General features: G+C 47.1%; 1 protein-coding gene across 2 annotated transcripts in view; it reads left to right on the top strand.

Annotated features, from left to right (window-relative positions):
• Nucleotides 1–22,218, top strand: part of IGF1R (insulin like growth factor 1 receptor) — a 303,326-nt gene that overhangs the window by 42,586 nt on the left and 238,522 nt on the right. Inside the window, exon 2 of one of the 2 annotated variants that reach the window (XM_058736718.1) lies at nucleotides 10,458–11,003. In XM_058736718.1, coding sequence (XP_058592701.1) covers nucleotides 10,458–11,003 — 546 coding nt within the window. Of the gene's footprint in view, nucleotides 1–10,457; nucleotides 11,004–22,218 lie in introns of those variants that run through there. The other variant, XM_058736719.1, reaches the window with a different exon arrangement.

Here is a 22,218-nt window from a genome sequence, read left to right as displayed (position 1 = left end):
CTGCCATCAGCAGCCCATGCTGTGTGTGGCCCTCAGTTAGGTTCGTTTGTCCCAGGATGACTGTCTGGGCATTGGAGACCCAGCATCCTCTCATGTTTTGTGTGATGGCTCTTTGTAGTAGGTGTGAGCTGACTCCGTGGGCGTCCAGCAGGGGCATCTGTCTGAGCACATCAGCCCCACAGTGCCCTTTGTTAGGGCGGCCGTGGGTGAGCCTGGGAGCCTGCCCTGGAGAACTTGGACTGGGACGGTTTTAGGGCTCAGTGGGACCGGCCGCTCCACGAAGGCAGGAATGTGTCGATTCTGTTCACTGCTGACTTCTGGGTACCTGGAACGTTACGTATTAGCACACGGTAGGCATCTTATTAGTATTTGTTGGAAGAAAAAATAAACTTAGTCCCAAACCTGATGAAGTGGCTGACCTCAGGCCAAGTGGCAGGTGGTCCCTTCCCCTCTGACAAAGCCCCCAAATCAGGTGAAAAGCCTCAACAGTTGAAGAGACTGACCTTCAGCACCATATCCATGAGGAAGTGCACCACGGCACAGAGGGAGCTGTTGAGGGGGGTTTGTACACCCATAATCAGCTTGCCGAGATAACTGCCTAATTGAAACAGTACAGGTCACTTGAGGTAACTGGAACATTGGAAAATATTTTTGAAATGAGGATGTGAACTGGAGTGATGTAACACGTTCTATAAAAGCCCGTGAGATAGGATGGGGGCCACAGGGCCGACTTTTATTTGGAAGGTTAGCCTGGTTCTGAGCAGAAAATCCAAAGTCAAGAGAGAAGGGAAAAGGAGGCAGAAGGAGCACATATTTTCCAGGTCAGGCTGCAGCTCCTGTGTTGAGGAGGCTGCCCCAGGGAGGTCGGGCAGTGAAGCCTGATGCGTATCCCCCAAGGTCCCGTGAGCGGCTGAGTGGGGGGTAGTGGGTGGGCATACCCAAGGGAGTCTCGTCCTTGGGTGCTGCTTCATCAAAAAGGCAACCAGCCATTGGGACTGGGAATAGTTACAGACGATTTGGGCTCTTACAAAGGTGCTTTTAAAATCTAGGGACTTGGAGTGCCTGGGTGGCTCAGTTGGTTAAGTGTTTGATTTCGGCTTGGGTCATGATCTCATGGTTCGTGGGTTTGAGCCCCGCATGGGGCTCTGTGCTGACAGCTCAGAGCCCGGAGCCTGCTTCAGATTCTCTGTCTCCCTCTCTCTCTGTCTCTCCCCCACCTTGTGCATACACACCATCTCTCTCTCTCTCTCTCTCTCTCTCAAAAATAAATAAACATTAAAATATCTCTATATATACCTATGTCTATAGAGATATAGATAGACCTATCTATATCTATCTCTATATAGATATCTCTAGATCTATCTATAGAGATCTATCTCTATATAGATCTAGAGATCTCGAGATAGAGGTAGGTATAGGTATCTATATCTAGATATAGATATCTATATAGATATAGATATCAAGATATAGATATAGATAGATATCTATCTATAGAGATAGATATAGATATTTTAATGTTTATTTATCTCTAGATATCTTTATATCTATATCTATAGAGATATCTATAAAATATCTATCTCTATCTCTATAGAGATAGATATAGATAGATCTAGAGATATCTATCTATAGAGATATCTATATATGAATATGTGAATATCTATAGAGATATGTGAATATCTATAGAGATAGATAGATAGATAGATAGATAGATAGATATAGGGGCACTGGGTGGTTCAGTCAGTTAAGTGTCCGACTTTGGCTCAGGTCATGATCTCACGGTCTGTGAGTTCGAGCCCCGTGTTGGCGCTCTTCTGACAGCTCAGAGCCTGGAGCCTGCTTCTGATTCTGTGTCTCCCTCTCTCTCTGCCCTCCCTTGCTCATGCTCTGTCTCTGTCTCTCTCAAAAATAAACATAAAATAATTGAAAAAAATATATATATATGGGCTTGGGGGCACCAGGGTGGCTCAGTTGGTTAATTGTGACTTCAGCTCAGGTCATAATCTCATGGTTTATGAGTTTGAGCCCCATATTGGGTTCTGTGCTAACAGTGCAGAGCCTGCTTGGGATTCTCTCTTCCCTGCTCTCTCTGCCCCTCCCCCACTTGTCTTTTCTCTCTCTCTCTCACTCTCTCTCACTCAAATAAATAAAAAATTTTTTAAAAGTTTTAAAATATAAGGACTTGGAATATTGGACTTTTGATATTTTCAGATTAGAAAAGAGTTTGGAGTCACCATCAAGGCAGCAAAGTTGTTCTCATGAAGACCCAGGAAAATAGGTGTTGTTCCTCTGTTCGAGCAAATACAGCTTTATTCTGCACCAGCCTGTGTGGCTCCAGATGCTTTATGTGATGGGGACACTGGGGCTTATGTTCCCTCCAATCTCTGAAGTACTTCCCAGTGAAGTTTCCATTTCTTCATCAGAGAGGCAGGATGTAAACATCTCAGCCCGCTTTGTGAATTCTTTGCCCAGCTCACTCTGTTAATGTTCAGAGCCTTCAGGGCTATGTCTTATGTGTGAATGGGTTTTTAGATTATGTTTATATGTATGACAGAGATGGCTCTTCTGTGGGGCAGTGGAGGACAATTTGCATGTTGAAAATTACACTTAATTTTTAATTTCTGTTCCGAAAGCCACCTGCGCGATGCAATCCCTTACATTCTTGTGATTGTGGGTAGTTATTGAATGTGTCAGGTTGTGAGGACTGCTTGCCGTGTGTAAGATATCAATGTACATATACAGTGTAAACACATTCTCTTTGAGGCATGAAGATAAAAAGGCTTAACATGAATTGTGTCTGTTTACACTTACACAGAAAATTCTACTATAACAAACTTTGGAGTATCCACAGTGTTTATTATCACAACATTGTTTCTCCTCCCCCACCCCACCCCCCTTTCTGGTTTTTTGGTTCGTTGAAGTCTGGGAGGGAGTGGGTGGAAAGAGACCCATGCCACCCCTTTCCTGAGCACATGGAGGGTGTGCTGAGACAAGCCGGAGTAGGCGCTGCAGATTCAGCAGCCGCGGGTGGACCGTGAGGTGCTAAGGACACTCTGTCTCCACCTGATTTTCCTTCTGCTTTGCTGTGGTTCGTGCAGTTTCTATGGGTTGCTTGGGGATTTTCTGGTAGAGTGAAGATCAAATTAAGAAATGCAGGTGCACAAGTTTTATGTGTGCCACATTGCATGTGTGAGTGGGTGGGGAGGGTAGTGACGCACGAGGGGGTTACAGGATTACTTTCTAGGGCAGTGGTTCTCGCAGGGTGGTGCCCAGGCCAGCAGGCTCAGCATCACTGGGCACTTATTAGACATGCAAATTCTTGGGTCCCTGTGTCTGTGTGTTAACAAGCCCACCAGGTGGTTGTGATGAACACTCAGGGTTTTGAAGGCTGTTCTTACCTGCAAAACCAAGTTGACCTCGTAACGGCTCATCTCAGACTGCTTTCTAGCTTCTGCCCTGCAGTTGCATTTGTTTCTCTGTCCACAGGCTCTACTCCTGGGGGTTCCCAGGCACCTCCATATGTGTGCACCCCCCTCTGACTGGTGCCCTGGCCCCCTGCCTTTCCTGGCAAGACCCTGCTCATTCTTCAGACCATCTTCAGGGATCCCCTCCTCGGAGATGGCTTCCTGACCTCCCCAGAGGTGGGGAGTCATGGGCCCCCTTCTTTGTGGTCCTGCAGCCCTGTTCACTGACCTATTAAAAGTTTTAGTTCATTTAACTTGCCACTGGCTGGAGAGGTGGTTGTTCAGCCCCTTTGTACAAAATTCAGTTAGACATGAATGCCCTCCTAGCCTCTTTACATCAGTGTGACTTTCACAGAGTCTAGAGATTTTTTTTAAAGTTTATTTATTTATTTTGAGAGAGACAGAGAGCAAGGGACGGGCAGAGAGAGGGGGTAAGAGAAAGAATCCCAAGCAGGCTCCACACTGTCAGCACAGAACCTGATGTGGGGCTTGAACCCACAAACCCTGAGATCATGACCTGAGCTGAAATCAAGAGTCAGATACTTAACTGACTGAGCCACCCAGGTGCCTCTAGAGTTTTTATAGTACTAAGTTATTGATTCCAAAGAACCCATTTTAAGGGACATAAAGAACTTGTATAGAGAGCCACTGTCTGAAAAGAAAAAAAAAAGGGGGGGGGTTGTTATGTTGGGCTTTTACCACCAGAACCAGACATGACAGCTGGTTGACGACCATTTTACTCATTATCTGCCTGTGGACCTGTAGTAAAATGAGGCTAATTATGTTTCCCAATGTCTTTTATTTCCAATCCTGCAAGCTAAGACTTCCCCATATTTTTAAAGAAGAGTTGATCAGAGTTGAAAACATTTTAATTAGGTAACTACCTCTGATCATCTTTAATGGAATTAGTGTCAGAAGGCTAATCAACAGATTTGTTCATTTTCCCCTTTGTTGTTCATATTTAGATTGGGGCAACAAAACGGGGGCGTGTGTTCGTGTGTATGTTTTTTTATTCATGTTTATTTATGTAGTAACATGGCCTAAAGCCCCTTGCCAGCCACAGGAACATGAAAGCCCTATCTGATCTTTATGACATCTTCCTTCGGGTAGGTATGAACAGCCCATTTTGCAGGTGAAGAAAATGAGGCTGAGGAAGGGTATGTGCCCCCTTGAGGGTTGGAGCCGGTAAATGGAACTTGAGACTCAGACCTAAGTCATCCCATTTTTCTTTTTCTAGGACACAAGATTGTGTTTCGCATAGAGCATGCCAAAGCGGTCATTGATTTCCTCCTCTCTTTCACATACTTAGATTCATAGCTTTTTTTTTTTTTGAGGGGGGGGGGTTTCTCAGGCAGATGCTTTTTATTAACCCTTCTTATATTAGCAGTTCTTAGGGATTTGTTTCCCGAATATGTATCGTTTGTTTATGTCGTTCCCTTAGGTCCCTAGAGCAGAAATTCTACCCTTTGATGTTTTAAAAATACATAGGAAATTTTGGGGGAGCAGTATTCTTTCAACTAAAAGACTTAATTTAAAATTTTAGTTTGGGGGAAGTGATTTCTACCCCCCCAGGTCCTCGCCTGCCTGTCTGCTTGCCTGCCTCCCTCCAAAGGGTCCTGGCCTGGGGTACCAGACCACCCCTGCCTCTCTCCTCCTCATCCCTCCCCGTGCCCTCTGCTCCTGCCTTGGCGGTCTGTTCATGCTGCCCCTACCTTCCACAGTGTTCTTTCCCTCTGCTTCCTGTTTGCTTTCACTTCCATAAGCTTTGATTATTCTTTATGGGGCCAGCCTGAGAGCTCACATTCCAATGCCTTTCGTAAAGGCGAGTTGTTTTTTTGTGTTTTTTTGGTGTTTTTTGTGTGTGTGTTTTTTTGATATCTGCTGCTTTGAAAAGGGAGAAACAGTGTTTTGCAATTTCCTTTTAATCATCAGTGAGTAGTAGCAAGGGTGTGTCTGTCTCTCCTTAGTGTGCTGTGTGGAATATTGACTCCCTTAATGCTTGTATTATTTCACGGCCCCAGTGAAGTATGCTGAATTCTCTTTTCCTGTTTGTGGCTTGTGCCTTCTGGACACTGTGTTATCATTCCTGGCCCAGCTGGGTTTTCCTTTTTCTGTTCCTATCACAAAATACCCCAAAGGCGAACAGTGTCGCTCCTGGAATCCAAAACACCCAGTAGCCGGGTCCTGCCTCGCACTTTGTGGCTTGGGCTTGTCTTCTCTTCAGGAATAAGTGGTTAGTTTCTTCCTTGTTTTTTTTCCCCCCTTTTCTTTTCTTCTATAAATGGGGGAAAAGTGTCCAGTGTGGAAATAGTTCTTTCATTTGAAGAATCTGTCCATATCAGCTCTGTATCATGGCTCATTAACTGAGTGGTCTACATGGCAAAGCCGATTCTTTCCCAGTGTCTTTGATCGCAGTATAAACTTTTGGCAGACTTTGGTTATGAGGCTTCATGCTCTTTCACTGGGTCCCGAGCTTTCTGGTCTGCAGGAAATGATAGCAAACTAATTGCTGCCTAACACCTTATAATAGGATCAAACACATGCTGAATGCAAAACCAGACCGCATCCAAGTACTCCTCTCTAAAAACTTCTGTTTATCATTTCAGAGTAAACTAATACGCTTAGTTTATAATGGCATAGAAGGAATGTAAAATTTTAGGCGGGCCTAGGAAAAAACGAATAGTTCAAAAGCAAAGAAGACTTGCGTATTGAGTCACTGCCCTGAAACTATCATTGGGTGACATTTCTTGATTTTGAGAGAATTCTAGTGGCACCTATCTGATAGATGCTTTGTTCTCCCCATCCCACCTTAGGCTCACCTTGGCCCCCAGCCAGGCAGCACATCTTTACGAAGCTGCTGGATGTCAGACGTGTACGTTATGCTGGATGTTAGGCATGGGAGACAGGCAGAAAACTGTACAGAGCCTCTCATTTCCATGAGGGTAATAGACAGTGATCACTCAGCTAAATACATCCTTTCAGGGCCTGACACTTTTCAGACATGAAAAGTGCTGTAAAAATAGTGAAATAGGGAAATGAGGTGGGGGGAGAGAGTTAGGGGGGGGATTCTCAAAGCTAGGGTGTTGGGGCAAAGCTCTGATGAGGTGACAGGACGAGAGTGGAGGGCTGTCCATGTGACAGGGGACACACTTCAGACAGGGGATAAGGAAGGCAGGCGCTTGGCAGCTATAGTGTGCTAAGCAAGAACATACTGGCAGCTGAGATAGAAGTAGACAGGGACAGAGACGGGATGGTGGGGAAGGTGTAGATGAGGCTGGAGATGACAGTGGCTCAGACCAGGGCTAGAGCAGTGGAGATGGACAGATGTAGTGAAATCCATTCATTCTACGTGTGAATTAATGGTGTGCCCACCATACATCAAGGACTGCTTCAGGCACTGGGGGTGTCGTGGTGGGTGAAATAGAAAATAATCTTCTGTCCTCTTGGAGCTGACACTAGTGGGACAGATCAGTGGGGGAGACCCTGGGATGAGAAGAAGGCCAGAGGAGGGCAGACATGCCCTGGGTGGGGTGGGGGTGGGGGGAGGGGAGTGAATGGGGCCATTGAGAAACAGTGTACAGAAGAGGTGGGGTGTAATGGTGGGAAGAACATCCCAGCTTCCCACAGGCTTGGAAGCTGGAGCCAAGAGGACTGTTGTTTTTTGTTTGTTTGTTTTGTTTTTTCAGCTTTTTTTTTTGAGATATTATTGACATTAATACACATCAGTTTAAGGGCACAGTGTACTGATTGGATACGTGTATGTATTACAGAATGATTACCATGATAAAGTTAGTTAACACCTCCACATCCTCTTACATAAGTATAATTTGTGTGTACAGTGTGTGTGTGTGTCTAGATAACATTTACGATCTACTCCCCTAACAACTTCCAGGAATACAGTGTTGTCAGTTCCAGTCACCGAGCTGTGCCTTAGCTCCCCAGGTCTTCTTTATCTTAGAGCGAGGACTTTGTACCGTTTGACCAACACCTCCCCACTTCCCCCAGCTCCCGGCCCCTGACACCTACCATTCTAACTCCGTTTCTGTGAATTTGACTTTTTTTAAGATTCTGTGTATATGTGAGAACACAAAACGTTTGTCTCTCCATCTGACATGGCAGTTAGCATAATGCCCAAGAGGATGGGAACTATACAGTGTAAAGGGAGAGAGAGGAATCAGGAATGAGCCCTTGATTTTGGACATGAGCAATTCAGAAAATGGGGTGTCACTGACCCAGATAGGAGAGTGCAGGAGGCAGATTTTGTCGGAGGAAGGGAATGTGTTATCAGACACCTAAATGGAGATGTTGAGTAGGCAGATGGACATGCGACTCTGGAGCTGCCACTGGCATGCATTTGACAATCATCTAGTGTATGGGTGGCACAGGAAGCCAGCTGTCCATGTGAGAGGACAGAGAGGGGGGAGGCTGAGGCCAGAGGCCAGCATTTAGAGGTGAGGTAGGACCTGAGGGTGGTGAGTGGGTGTGTGGAATCAGAGAGGCCTCGAGAAGGAGGCAATGTCAGATAACTGGAAGGATCAAGTAAGAATAGGACAGGGAATTGTTATTGGCTTTGATAATGTCATCAGGGGCTTTGCAAAGAGTTGTTTGGTACCATGACTGGGACAGAAGTTTAGCTGGAGGAGTTTGGGGGTAACCAGTTGGTGAGAATACTAGGAGCTGGGACTATCCAGAAACCACACGTCAAGCTTTGCTGTGAAGGGGCCAGCATCTTACATACGTCACCTGTGCAAAGGGGTGATGATATTACGGAGTGTGAAGTACTATTGAGAGCAACACGTGAGATGAGACAGAATGAAACAAAGCTTCCCTCACAGCCTTTTTCCAGCATGGGATGTTCTCAGAGCCCTGGTTTCTCCCATTTTCTTCTTTGTTGTAGAGGCTTCCTTTGCTCATCAGCAAAAGAGGGGAAGTGGACCAAATGAGGTTTCAGGTTGTAGGTTCTCAAGCTTTGACTGCTTCTCTGCTCTTGGGTCCCCTGGACCCCACCCCCTGACTGCCATTCTCTGTCCAGTTCCTGTCTATGGTTCTGTCCCCCACTGGACTGGTCTTCCCTTTTCCCTCAGCTGCTCCACTTTGATTCTGTCTTGCACTTGACCACAGATTAATCCTCCAAAAAAAGGTCTCCCTTGGGCTTCTCTCCCACTCGAGAGTCTTGAGAGGGGCCTCATTCCTGAGACGAAAGTTTCCATCCCCATGTGTGACCTTTTGTGACTGGGACTCTACCAAACTCGTTTATTCTCTACATCCCTGGCCATCAGTGTTGCTGTCCCTTGAGTGTATATGCTTTCCCTTTTCTCTGGCCTCTGGAATGTTAATACCCAGTTTTAAGTCCTACCCATCCTCTAGGAGTCAGGGCATGCAAGGGCTTTCCTCAGCCCTGCCACAGAAAGGGCCTCCTCTCTGTGGGTAGCTCCAAGGCTGTCTGTCCTGCCCAGTTCGGTTCACATCTAGAGTGGACTTGCACTCTACACACCACTGACCAGCTTCTGCCACATACGACAGTTGTTTGTCGTGGGTCTTAGCTCTTGGCATTCGCCGTGAGCCTCTTCAGAGGGCAGGTACCACTTCTTTGCACTTCCTACAGCATCATATATGTTGAGTGCTCCAAAAACTAATGAATTACACCAGTCAGAAAACTTGACTCTATCTGAGAAGCTTTAATGGAAGGTTTGTGATTATTAAAGCCTAAGAAAGGGTACTAACCAAGGTGTGTGTGTGTGTGTGTGTGTGTGTGTGTGTGTATGTGTTTAGAATTTTAAAAATAAAAGTTTCCGATATCAAGGCTGTTCTATCAAAAGCATTTCAAATCTGCAGATGCCTTGGTCCAGCAATTCTACTTCTAGGGACTTATCTCAAGAAAAGAGTCTTGGATCTCTGCCGAGAATGTTCCCTGGAATGTTCCTTATGATGAGAAAAATTGGAGATAACCTAAATATCCAACAATACGGGATTGGTTTTTTAAAAAATAAAAGAACTCATGGTGCATATTCACAGCCTAGAATCAGTATCTCCTTAAAGTGATAACGTAGAAGGACATTTATTGATTTGGTGAAATGTTCATATTAAGTGATTGAAGTGTATTTGAAAACGTGATATTATTGCCTGATTTCCTTTACCTTAATCAAATTCCTTACAGAGAGAGGATCACTGGCATAGGAACTGTTAACAGTGATTATCTTTGGACGTTGAGACATGGATGAGTTTTACTGTCTTTTGGCTATTCTGTTGCCTAACCTTCCTATGGGAAGCCTGCTTTCTTGATTCTTGATTCATAAAATATTAGAGTTGGGATTGCATATCCCTTTTATTCATAGAAACCGTGCATTCTTGCCTTTCTGTTAAGTTAGCCTTTGCATCTACATTCACGCAGTATTAGGGAAGAACACAAGGCCACCTGGCCCGCATCAGATGGTAGCAAGAAATGTGGGAATGTGCTTCTTTGTGTCCCTACTTTCTAGGTCAGGGTAACTGTTCTCCAATATCAACTGCTGCTTGGTGTCCTTGAGGCTTGATGCGGTAGGAAGTTGTTATGTGGCTGCTGAGCTGTTTGTTCAGACTTTGGGCACTGGTGCTCTGCGGAAGGGGTGGGGGGTGAGCGGCTGGCAGCTCTGGAGCCTGCAGCCTTGATTCCCGCATGTGCTTCTCGTGTACGACCCCGGGCTCAGAGCTGTGGTTTACACATAAGTGGGACAGGGACGGCATCCCCCATGGTCGCCGTGTGTGTTGCACAACGTCCGGCCCAGAGTAGACGCTTCACGAATGACAGCTGACCAACTAGAGACTCAGATAGTCCGCCTGCGGCCCTATACCTAAAGCTGGTCTGCTGCGAAGAACTGAGTCTTATTTCTTTAATAATAACAATAATAAGATAGGTTTCCTGAAAACTGACCATATTGTGGGTTGGGAAGTAGTTCTGAAAATGATTTCCTTTTGACTCAGACGTGTCCCGCCCTTGCCCTCTTGTCTCCCTTCCAGTCTGCGGGCCGGGCATCGATATCCGTAACGACTATCAGCAGCTGAAGCGCCTGGAGAACTGCACGGTGATCGAGGGCTACCTCCACATCCTGCTCATCTCCAAGGCAGAGGACTACCGCAGCTACCGCTTCCCCAAGCTCACGGTCATCACCGAGTACTTGCTGCTGTTCCGCGTGGCCGGCCTCGAGAGCCTCGGGGACCTCTTCCCGAACCTCACGGTCATCCGCGGCTGGAAACTCTTCTACAACTACGCCCTGGTCATCTTTGAGATGACCAATCTCAAGGATATTGGGCTTTACAATCTGAGGAACATTACCCGGGGGGCCATCAGGATTGAGAAAAACGCTGACCTCTGTTACCTCTCCACGGTGGACTGGTCCCTAATCCTGGATGCGGTGTCTAATAACTACATCGTGGGAAACAAGCCCCCAAAGGAATGCGGGGACCTGTGTCCGGGGACGATGGAGGAGAAGCCCTTGTGCGAGAAGACGACCATCAACAATGAATACAACTACCGCTGCTGGACGACCAACCGCTGCCAGAAAAGTAAGAATGGCGCTGATGTGGCTTTCCCTGTGCCGCTTCTCTTTCCCCTTCTTCTCTCCCTTGCCCTCCTCCTCTTGGAACGCACGGGTTCTGCCGGGGGTTCTGCTGGGAGGGTGCGGTGATGTGGCACTGAGGACACGTCCGCCTGCCGTGTGCCGGTGGGGGTCTTGGTTGGCTTCCTTTTGCATCCGGGAACTCATGGGATGCGGGACTGTGGCATGGCTGCCATCAAGACCTTTCAAATCATGTACTAGAAATAATCCACCACCCTTCTGGGCTAGAAGCTTGCTCACCGACCTTCAGCTTTGGATTTCTGATGAGAAAGGTGATCCGCTGTGTTTGGAAGGGCCTACGCCCTGGCAGTCAGGGACTGCTTAGGGATCAACTCGTTCATCCTTTGCACGAAAAGAGATCTTTTGGCATGGCGGGACTTCCTTAGCATGAATATACTTGGAATATGGTTGAATAAAGGAAAAGTAAAGAGCTAATGCAATTCACATCCTGTGAAAATGGTGACCTCCACTCCCTCCTTGGTCCCCAGTGACGTTATGATGCTTATGTGTTGCTGGTTTATGATGGAGCACCTGGCCATGGTGCGAGAGCCCTGGACCAGGTTTCAGGAATCCCACATTCAGGCTGTACTTGAAGGTGGCTGTGTAGTGAGTACAGTTGTACACCCCAGTGCTTCCATTTCCTTTTTTCTATCTTTTTTTTTTTTCCGTCCCCTGAAGAGTTACAGGTCTTATGAAATCACTCAGTGGAAGAATTTTGAAATATGCCCACTGCTCTTCTGGTCCAGGTGGTGGTATTCTTAACCTTCTTGTTCATCAGCAGTCTGCCCGTTTTACGCCTGAGTATAACCAGACTCTTGAATTATTGTGATCAATACCTTGAGACCCAAGTTGTTTGGTATTAGAAGGTGACTCTGGGCCTTTGCTGTGTTGCTTTTAGCAATGTTTAGGTATATTGGCCAGGAAGATTCCTCTCACTGGTTGGAAGTCAGCGTGGTAGCTATAAATAGCTATTATTTAATGGTTGGCCCAGTTAAAGACCCAAGGAGCTCATGTATTCTAGCTAGTCATGAAAAGCCAAGAAATCCCAAATTGGTAGGCTCGCCTAAACCATGAAGTGTATAAAATAAACAAAACAAAGGCCAGACCCCACAGGTAGCTGTTGTTTCTGTTTCCCTTCCAGGGTTGAAGCAGGAAAAGGATGGTTTCTTTGACCCAGCTCACACTTTTTTGCTATCATTCCATCAGTGTGTACATGAACATTTGATTAATGAGGGAAGGGGTCCCACTGGCTTCAGCTAGGACCTTGGATGGCCAAGAACGCCATCAGGCCGCTGAAGAGTCCCTGTTGGCTAGGGTTGGAAGAAGGTCCTGTGCTAAAGTCACATTTGTGATTGATTAAAACGGTACCCTACCATTAGGTTACCCACTGGTTTTGAGAAAACAACAAAAATACCTTTTTAAGTAGTCTTGACATTTTAAAATTTTATTTTAAAAGAAAAAGGCGTCAGCAAGGGAGGCATCGTGTGTAGTGGGAAGATGTTGGATGCGGTGTAAATGGCCTGGGTGACCTTGGACGAGCCTTCTGGGCCATGGTTGGGCACCTTTAGAATGTTCCTTAGGGCAGTCCCATATTATTCCTCAGTGGTGACCAAATGTGTGTGAAACTGCTTGGAAAACTCATAAGCTCTGTACAAAAGGGAGGTGTTATTTAAAAAGTCATTAGGTGGGCACTTGTTCAGTGATTCAGTCGATATTTACTTTGGCCTCACTGTGGATTTTTGGCTGTTTCTGACCAGCTGGTTGTTGAAGAAGCCTGGAGCAGAGGCGAGGCTTGGTTTCTGGGTCCAGGTCTGGTAGCTGGGACCGGGAATGAGCAAGTAATTTAAATTGCCTGGCCCTCAGTTTCTTCATCTGGGATAGATCCTGTCTTTTTCATAGGGCACTTGGACTATTTAAAAAAAAAAAAAAAAAGGAAAAGCACCAGAAAAAAGAATGGGGGTTAGAAATTGGGCCTTGGTGCTGGTATGGCTGATGTTGACAGGCCTGTTGGTTGGACACCTGCTTCCCCAAGGCCGCACCCTGCAGGCTTCTCCCCCGCCAGTTCTCAGTCCTGCTGACGTTTTTCTGAGATTTTACAAGGGAGTATTTATTGAAAAATTACTACCAGCATTCAAGGAAATTGTCTTCTCTTCATCTGGGAGTTTCAGGAAAACTCCAGCATGCATGGGCAGGCTTCTTAAGAGGTTTTTCTAATTGAATCAGAGCTCTCTCTTTACATAGATTCCCTTCAGACCTATGCTGTCTGATGTGGTAGCCACTAGCCACATGTGGCTTCATTCAGGCTTGAACTGTGGCCTGGTCTGAACTGAGACTCACTCAAAGCGTAAAATACATTGGATTTCAAAGATGTAGCAGGGTCAGGAGAAAAAGTAAGGTATCTCCTTATTAATATTTTGTTGTTGAAATGATAATATTTTGGACAGACTGGAGTCCGTAAAATATGTTATTAACTTAATTACACCTGTTTCTTTTTACTTTGTCATGTGGCTACTATAGCATTTGAAGTGACAGGTGTGGTTCTCATTCTGTTTCTGTTGGAGAGTGCTGTTTTAGAGCACTCCTTCTAAGACCATACGTTCTCTGTCCCCCATCGTCTCTCTGGCTGAGCACTGCAGTGCTGTGATATCCCTCTCCAGGAGGATGCTTATGAGTCATTCAAGGAGCCTGGTGAAGGGTGTTGAGCCTGGACACAATGTCTACCTTGAAGTCAACGTAAGCATTAAGATGCCCATTTAAAACAGTGAAGTGTGGAAGAACCCCATTCAGTTATTCTCCACAGGGCTGCCCACAGAAGCAGGGAGAGCGTCTGGAGAGCTACGTCAAATCAGGGATGCGTGTGAAATTTGTGACACCGCGGAGAAGGCCTCAATCATGGAGTGCTCATATGCACTTTTTACTTGGTGCTCTTCCTTCGGCTCCTTCTTAGGTATCCTAACTGGGCGGTGGGTGGCAGGCAGCTTCGTAGACAGCCCCATCAAGGAAATGACTACTTCGTGGGTTCTCCACCCACTTTAGGATTTCTCTGTTGTCCTATGATTTGGAGAAGTGGTTTTATGCAGGCTTGAGTTACGGCTAAAGAGTGACTGACCCTTAAAAAGTCATGTACGGTGTTCTCCCTTCTGTAAAAATGTAACTTGTGGCCCTGACCTTCAGCCCTGGTGACCACCCCTCCCCCCCAACCACCCCCCCCCCCCCCCCAAACCCGGCCTCCTAGGAAGATACTGCTTCTCTTCCTATGTCTACAACCATTCCTTTTCCGGCTCCTTTTCCTCGGTTTAGTCTTTAGTACCTGGCGGTCTCCAGACTTCCATCCTAGGCCTCTTTTCACTGCCCTTGTTCCCCAGAATGCTCCACCTGCTGCTTCACCATCCTTTTGTCTACAGCTGGTCTGTAAATATCATCTTCAGCTTAGACCTCTTTATAAGCTCTTAGACCCACATATCCATTCCTGTCTAGACAACCACAGGCATTTCAGTGTCTTCCAGTCTTCTCTGTCTCCTCCCTTCTACTGAGTCTTTTTCTTCTATTCTGTCTCTTTGTGGACAGCGTTCTGGTGCTCCACGCTCCCATGTCGGGAACTTGGGTGTTTGGATGCTTCCTCCTCCAATTGCAAGACAAGCCCTTTCCATCCCAGGGTTTCTCAGATCTACCACCCTCCGCTGTCCCCTCTGCCCTTTTCAGCGACCTGGCCTCTCTCCAGCCTTCCTGCACCCCTGCCTCGGCCCCTCGGCCCTAACACATGCTCTGACCGACAGGCTCCTCTACCTGAAATCCTGTAGTGGGAGCTTGTGGAATCTCATGAAATTGGGCCATGCATGCCCCCGACAAGCTGCCTGCCTGCCTTCTGCCTGCCATGTCCCTGGCCCGTGATGGTGCTTGCATGTGCTGGCCAGGTGGCCGCCCTCACTGGCAGACTTCTTGCCCCTTGGCATAGGACTCTGGGACTTTGCAGACTCTGGTGGGCCTTTCCCGTAGCAGAGAAACCTGGCAGTGGCACTTTCTGCACTGCTGAGTCCATTCTGGGCGCGTCCTCCGCATCTGGAAGAGCACGGGTGTCACCCCAGGGGTGAGCACGCACCTGCTTTGTGAAAGATTTATTGTCAGGAAGATCTGTTTCCCCCACCCCCCGCCCCTCTGCAGAGAGCAGTGTGTAATAACAGTCCTCAGCAAGCCAAAAGACTCGAGGATTATGAAATGTGGATGTCTCCTGTGTCGCTTTCACGGTCCTTGCTACCCAGGAGCTCCATCACCAACCCTGTGTCCGGCTCGTCACTGGCAGGGAGGATCAGCCGTGGATGGTAGGAGCTCTTCTCTGTCTTGCCCTTGTCAGAAGGATTCAAGGCCCAAGGTGATGGAGAAGTGCAGAAACCATCTTAAAAGTTGAACTTGGCCTGTGGCACTTGGCACCGTCCCTTACTTTGTACAGTTATTTGCTGAAAGCCAACCGTGTCTAGGGAGGGGGGCGGGTGAGGGTGGATACTCTGGAAGCACCTGGGGTTCTTTTCATGCCCGATTGAATTGCCTCAGTGGCATCTGGCGTTTGCTTGCCACTGGGGCTTTCTGGTACTTGATTTCAGTTTTTTTAAATGTTTATTTATTTATTTTGAGAGAGAGAGAGAGAGAGAGAGAGAGAGAGAGGTAGAGAGCGAGCAGGGAAAGGGCAGAGAGAGAGAGAATCCCAAGCAGGCTCCGCACCAGCACATGGTGCCCGATGCAGGGCTTGAACTCATGAACTGTGAGATCACGACCTGAGCCAATATCAAGAGTCTGGCACTTAACCAACCGAGCCACCCAAGCACCCCTCTGGTACTTGTTTTCAGGTATGGATGGTCCTCCAACCAAAAAAAAAACAAACCCAAAAAACAAAACAAAAATCTAAAACTTACCACTAAACTCAGTGTCTCCAAGTCCTCTTTAACCCATCAGGATGAACAGCTTGTGGTCTACTCACATCCCTGTATTGCCTGCGAGAAGGCCTGGTCTTTGCCAGGAAATTCATGAAGGTGGCGAGCCTGGCCAGCTTTGCTGGTGGCACAGACTTCTTTCAATTAGAAGGGTGCTGACTGGAAACAGTGGTCCCGGGGTCTGTTGCGTTTCCCCACTGCCTTCCAAATGAGAAAGCAGGAAAATAGCAGATTGGAGCCTTTGTGCGAGAAGGCAGTAAACGGCTCCCTTTATTGACAAAAGGAAAACATTTTACAGCCATCTTGCTGATGAGATCAGGGACTCAAAATGAAGGCAGGTAGTATAAAAAAAGACAATTCTGCATTCCCCCCCCAAAAAAAATAGGTTCTCATGTTCCTGTTTATCAACTTCTCACAGGGCGGTATTGGTGTGTGGAGTGAAATTGTTCCCCTTCCTCATTTTCTTAGAGATTGGCCTGCCGGGTGAAAGTGAGGGGCTTGCTTAAGTGTTTGTAAATCACCTGCTGGAGTGGGGTGAGGTGAGGGACACGGTTTCTCTGCCCTGCAATGTGCCTACTTCATCTTAATTCTCTCCTCCTCCCCCTCCTCTCCGTCCTCCCCTCCTCTCCCTCCTCCTCCTCCTCCTCCTCCTCCTCCTCCTCCTCCTCCTCCAAGTTTTAAGCTTCTGTGAGGGGTATTTCTTTCTGCGAAACACTGTGTGGTCGGCCGCCAGGTTCTAGCATGCCTGGGCCCTCCAGACTGCCCAAGGTGGATGAGAAGAGGGGCCTGCATTTTCCAGCTGGAGCCGGGGCAGGTCTGTGGATCCTGGATGAGAAGGCAGCCAGTGGAGCGGGTCTGGCATGGTGTTGATGGTAGGAGCTTGTCTCTCTTCCCCCGGAAGGCCCCTGCTCTGGTCAGCTGCTCCCAGTGTGGGGGTGATCTTTATTTAGAAGGGGGTCACATGCCCCTGGGCCTCATTTCTATGCCTTTTATAGTCAAGCATGGAGATCACATTCTGTTCTCCCTGACTGTCGACCCTTGTTACCAAGACGGTGAAGCAGTTTGTGTCCATGGCTCTCTGGGACACCTCTGAGCCCACCCCTATCTCTTAGTTCTCCTGCCTGGCTCCTTGAAAGGCTTTGTTCTTGGCTGATTTTCCCCTAATTAAGGTGTCACTTTCCTGGGTTCCCTTCAGGAGTTTGTTTTTTAATAAGGATCTCAGAGAGTAAAAAGGCTTTCAGAATAACTCTCCTAGGGTGATTTTTGCAATTCTAGGTGTTTGGAAATATCTGAAATCCCTTCAGAACTCACCAGTTGAGCCTACTTGTAAGATTGTCCTGATTTCTGGGACACCTGGGTGGCTCAGTCGGTTAAGCGTCTGACTCTTGATTTTGGCTCAGGTCTTGCTCACAGTTTGTGGGACTGAGTCCCGCATCAGGCTCTGCCCTGACAGCACAGAACCTACTTGGGATTCTCCCTCTCTCTGCCCTCCCCCTGCTCACATTCTATCTCTCTCTCTCTCAAAATAAATAAATAAGCTTTAAAAAAAAAAAGTTAAAAAAAAAAGGTTGTCCTCTTTTCCTTCTAGTCCTAAAATGCCTCTTTTGTTACGTTAACATTTCTATCTTGCTTTTCTTATGTGTATGCCAGTGTGACATTCTTGATTTGAGTGGGAATGACGTGGATCACGTGGGCCCAGGGCTAACCTTGTGCTAGACTGCATCGCTCAACTTGAATGCATAAGGTGGTTCAAAAGTTAGGTTTGGCCCGTGGTGAAGCTGGAAGCCATGAATTGGAACCATACCTCCTTCTAGCGTGTGATGTGACTCCGGGACTCAGGCTGTCTGAATCTGGGTCTCTGAGCACCATCGTGGGATGGACTGCGCCCCTGACTGGGAGCAAACGAGAGACAGCCACAGTGTTCCCGGAACTCTGGTAGCAGGAGATGCGATCTTTCTGTCTGTGACACACAGGATATTAAACAGAGCAGGCGTCTGTTTATCACTGTGCATAACTTGAGAATCTAGATTTAAGACATGTTGTAATCTTTTGTGTGAAAGAAGGAACCTCTGGTCAAAATCTGAAATCTAGAGCATTCTGGGTTCTCTTCTGTATCCAGCCTATCTTCTCAGTCTTTGGAAAAGTCTTCCCTGTCACTGTGTGAACTGCTCTGCAGGAGCAGGAATGAGAGCTGAGCAGTTCTCAGAGCTTGGTGGAGATGATTGTCATCTCAGGTCAGGGAGTGCTGCAGGCTCCTGGGGTCAGTGGAAAAGGGCGAGTCATAGACAGGAAGAGTGGCCATCCAGGTAAGACTGTGCTCCTGCGTGTTAGCTTAGACGCTGTTCTACAGTCCTTTGAGTGTCATGGGACTGGCTGGGGCCTCACTACTGACATTCCGGGGGTATCCAACCTTGATAGTTGTCATTGTGGGTTCCGTGGAGACAGCACCTGCCATCACACGCCTGGCATCCTCTGTTCGGCTGGTCTCCAAGCATGTCCAGTGGCTCTGCACCTGAAAGGTGTGATTTTCCCCAGTGGACCATCATGGCATGTTAACGTTGATATTTGCAAGAGTATGTAATTTTGTACAAAATGGGAGATACATACATACACACACACACACGTATTACATTCCAGTATGGACAGGTGGCATCATACGGCAAAGGTTTAAGAAGAGTCGATGAATTGAGAGGGTTCCGCTCATTAGCCTCGTGTGTTTCCAGGTCCTGGAATGAGGCTGCCTTCCCCATCTTCCATTTGTGAAACAGGACGGGGCAGGGACAGAACTTACAAAGCAGCAGACAGACTGCCGAGCACATAGTAGGTTTTTGGGAAATGATAGGCAATTGCTAGTCTTTCTAAAATTAAACTGTCTAAGAGCTGCATTCTGAGGCCATCTAGAATTGTGAGCATTAAACTGCATTGAATGTGTATGTTTACTGCCATATCTTAAATGGTCTTTCTCTATGGCTTTTTCTAAATTGCAAAAATTCAATTATCATAAATAGCATGGCATAGTGTAGGAGTGGATCTTGCTAATTTAATCCAAATTGTTCAAATTCTTGTGTCTGTCCAGATAAGCCGTATCTTTAAAGAACATTCAGTGAGGTACATATGACTGTATCAGGATGCCAGTGGGGCCTCTGTAGTTACATGTAAACTCTATTTATTTGGTTATCAAACCCTATGAATTTATTCTGCTTGCAAGCGTGGTGTGGGGAAGAATTTAAGAAATATCAACAAGATTCTTGTTTGATACTAACATTAAATGTTATCTTTTTTTTTTTTAATGCGTTTTTTGCAGAGAGCAGTAAAGTGGTTATAGAGTGGGCACGATTTGGGGGAAGATCACAAGGATGTACATTTTTATTTGTGACAAATGCCAGTCTCACATAGTAAAGGTAGCCAACCGTCTGCTCCAGGCTGAAGCATGTCTGTTTATTTCTCTTCTTTGGGAAAGGCTCGCAGTATGTGCGTGCGTGCGTGTGTGTGTGTGTGTGTGTGTGTGTGTGTGTGTGTGTACTTGCTCATGCATACCACTCTGTGCTCCCACCCGGCCTCTTCTCCTGTTTAGGCTGTTTTGTTTTGTTTCCTTTCCCTCCTCTCGCCCCCAGTGCAGGAAACAAACAGTGGCTCTCTCTGTCCTCCCTTAGATCTTCCTTCCGTTCGAGGGGATCAGGTGGGTGGGAAAATGCTGTGCAGGAATGTCAGGCCTTCTCCCGGAAGCCCGGTTTCTGTTTCATCTCATTATTGGACAGAAGTCGCTTTTTGTGTCTTGGCCTTGGTCACAAACAACCGCCCGGTCGTCTCTCGTTTCTTCGTGCCATTTTTCACGGAATCCACGTGGGATGGGAACAGAGGCAACGTGTTTGGAGACTCGGTGTTGCCTGATCCTCATTCGTAGCCTTGTGTACAAAAGGCTGTGCGGACTGACCCAGCATGTAGCTGCCTCTAATTTGTGTTTGCAAGTTCTGATGAAGGGACTCGGATGGAGTTTACGAGATTGTAGCTGCCGGAGCCCATGCAGGCCCTGGGCCCGAGCCCACTGTGCCCAGGGACCCCTGGGGAGGACGGCCCAGCTGCGATATGCATACATCTGCCCTTGGCAGCGGATCTATGAACCAGGGCTGCCATTCTGGATTTCCGGATAGATGCAAAGTGCTTGGATGGTTTTTAGCAGCTGCCTGAGACCAGGGAGTTGGACATAGTAGTAAAAAGAGGTGGGAAAATAATAAAGAAAGATGGGGAAGCAAATAGCCTACGATACAAGAAAAAAGGCAAGATGAAGGTTGGTATTATTAGAAACATTCCTGGGGAGCCATGGTGTTCGAGTTAGGAGTCCCCCTCCCCACCCCTGACCCCCACAGAAGGTACTAGCAGTCATATGCAAACAAATGGAAACTAGCTAGATCCCTAGGTCAGAAGGGACTAGCCTTGTTCCTGGAGTTGTAACCTACTAGGACATTTCCATTCTGATTTCTTGACCTCTGAATGGTCCCTTTATGCTTTGCCAAGTAGATGATATTGATAGGTTCCTAGTCTTTCCTCAGGTAGGATGTAGGGGTATAGTTTTTGTTGTCTTCTTCAGTGAACTTGAAATGATTGGATTATTTTGTAATCCATAGGTACTTCCTTTAAAGGGTTTTGAATAACTGTGTCAAAGAAGCTTTGGAACAGATTTTAAGCAAGGTTGTGGAAAATGTACCTTGTCCTGTCTCCCACCCACGAGGAAAGACAGGGAAGCCTGGATGCAGAAGGGCATATTCTTTACCTGCTCTTTATAATTTCACGCACGGTCTAGGGGACACCAGCGAGGCAGCATGGTCCAGGTGGCATGGTGTCATCTTCTGAGATCATTGGGTTTCCTGCTTCTTCTTCGCCACCTGCCACCTTATCCCTGGCCATCTTTTTTAGGCTCATAGGCAGTCAGGGCTTGAAGGATCTTGACATCGTCGTCATTTACGAATGGAATTCTGAGAACGCGTCATTTTTCTCAGAAGAATGCTTCTTCATCTCAACAAATATTTGTTTGTTGTGGGGGGGGGACTTTCCGTGGAAAAGTCACGGGATGCCAGAGATGGTGATTAGGAGGGTGAATGTCTAGGGGTGCTTAATTAAAGCAAATTTTATATGATGGATAATTGGTAAAACAGGAGAAGCCGACCTAACAGACCACCATTTCAAGAGAAAGTTGTTTTGCAGGACGAATTTGATTTTAGATTTACTGATGGGCCCATAGGGATAACTGTCAGGGCCTTGCTTCCTTCTGCCCAATTACTATGCCCAGGAAGACCCCCGGAAATGCAGTCACACTGCAAGGTTGGGGGCTTCAGACCCTCAACTTGCTTTGGTCTTGCGGGAAGGTCTATACTGTTCGTTTGGGTAACTGCAGCTCTGTCTTGCCGGGCACGGCATTCATGGAAACCCTCAGAGTGTGGATGAAGAGCTGATGGAGAAGGCATTTAAGTGGTCATTAGAGGGAAATGGTAATTGGGATGGTGTTCAGACCCCACTTCAGCTAATCAATAAAAGGTGAGTGGTTTTTGTGAATCGTTTAGTATGAGCTCATTCAGATTCTGTGTGTGTAAACAAGCCTGGTGTACGTCATGCATTTTCAAAAAAAGCGTGAAGCGTGGACTCTGCTTACAGCAGCTCCTCAACCTCCTGTAACTCCAGTCTTCAGTGCCTCCACTGTAGCAAAATAAATGCAAACCTCTGGTCGGTGCCTTCTCCTCTCTGAAGGCAGCCTGGAGAGGTGGGTGACTGGCTCATCAAATGGCAGGAAGGAGAAGGGGGCAGTGCAGCTGATCAGTGCAGTGGAGCTTGCATGAAAATTTTGTACACATCATGTATTGTGGAAAGCGCTGATCGGACCTCCTCCACCACACCTTAGCCAGGCACTCAGTCTCCCTGCTCCTTGGTCTCCTCATCTTTTTGAACCAAGTGAGCCTGAATTTCCTTCCAGTTCTGAGATTCATTATTGCAGAGTAGGGTGTTAGGAACCTAAGATGGACCCATCGGCCCTGGTTTTCAGTCAGTACTGCTAGAGAAATAGAAACAGACATTCTAGACTTGCAAAGGCATAAAGCATTTGACCTGCTCTTTGGATGGGCTCTACCCTTAGGGACAGGATTGGAGAGTGGTAGGTGGGCTGTGGGGTCCCAGGAGGTGGCTGTGATTCACAGGCTCTGATGAGCTGGTAGCAGATGTAAGTAAGATAGGAGGCTGGCGAAGCAT

This window comes from Neofelis nebulosa, chromosome 7 (genome assembly GCF_028018385.1).
Source record: "Neofelis nebulosa isolate mNeoNeb1 chromosome 7, mNeoNeb1.pri, whole genome shotgun sequence".
Taxonomy (NCBI): Eukaryota; Metazoa; Chordata; class Mammalia; order Carnivora; family Felidae; genus Neofelis; species Neofelis nebulosa.
This window is presented reverse-complemented; position numbering and strand designations above follow the sequence as displayed.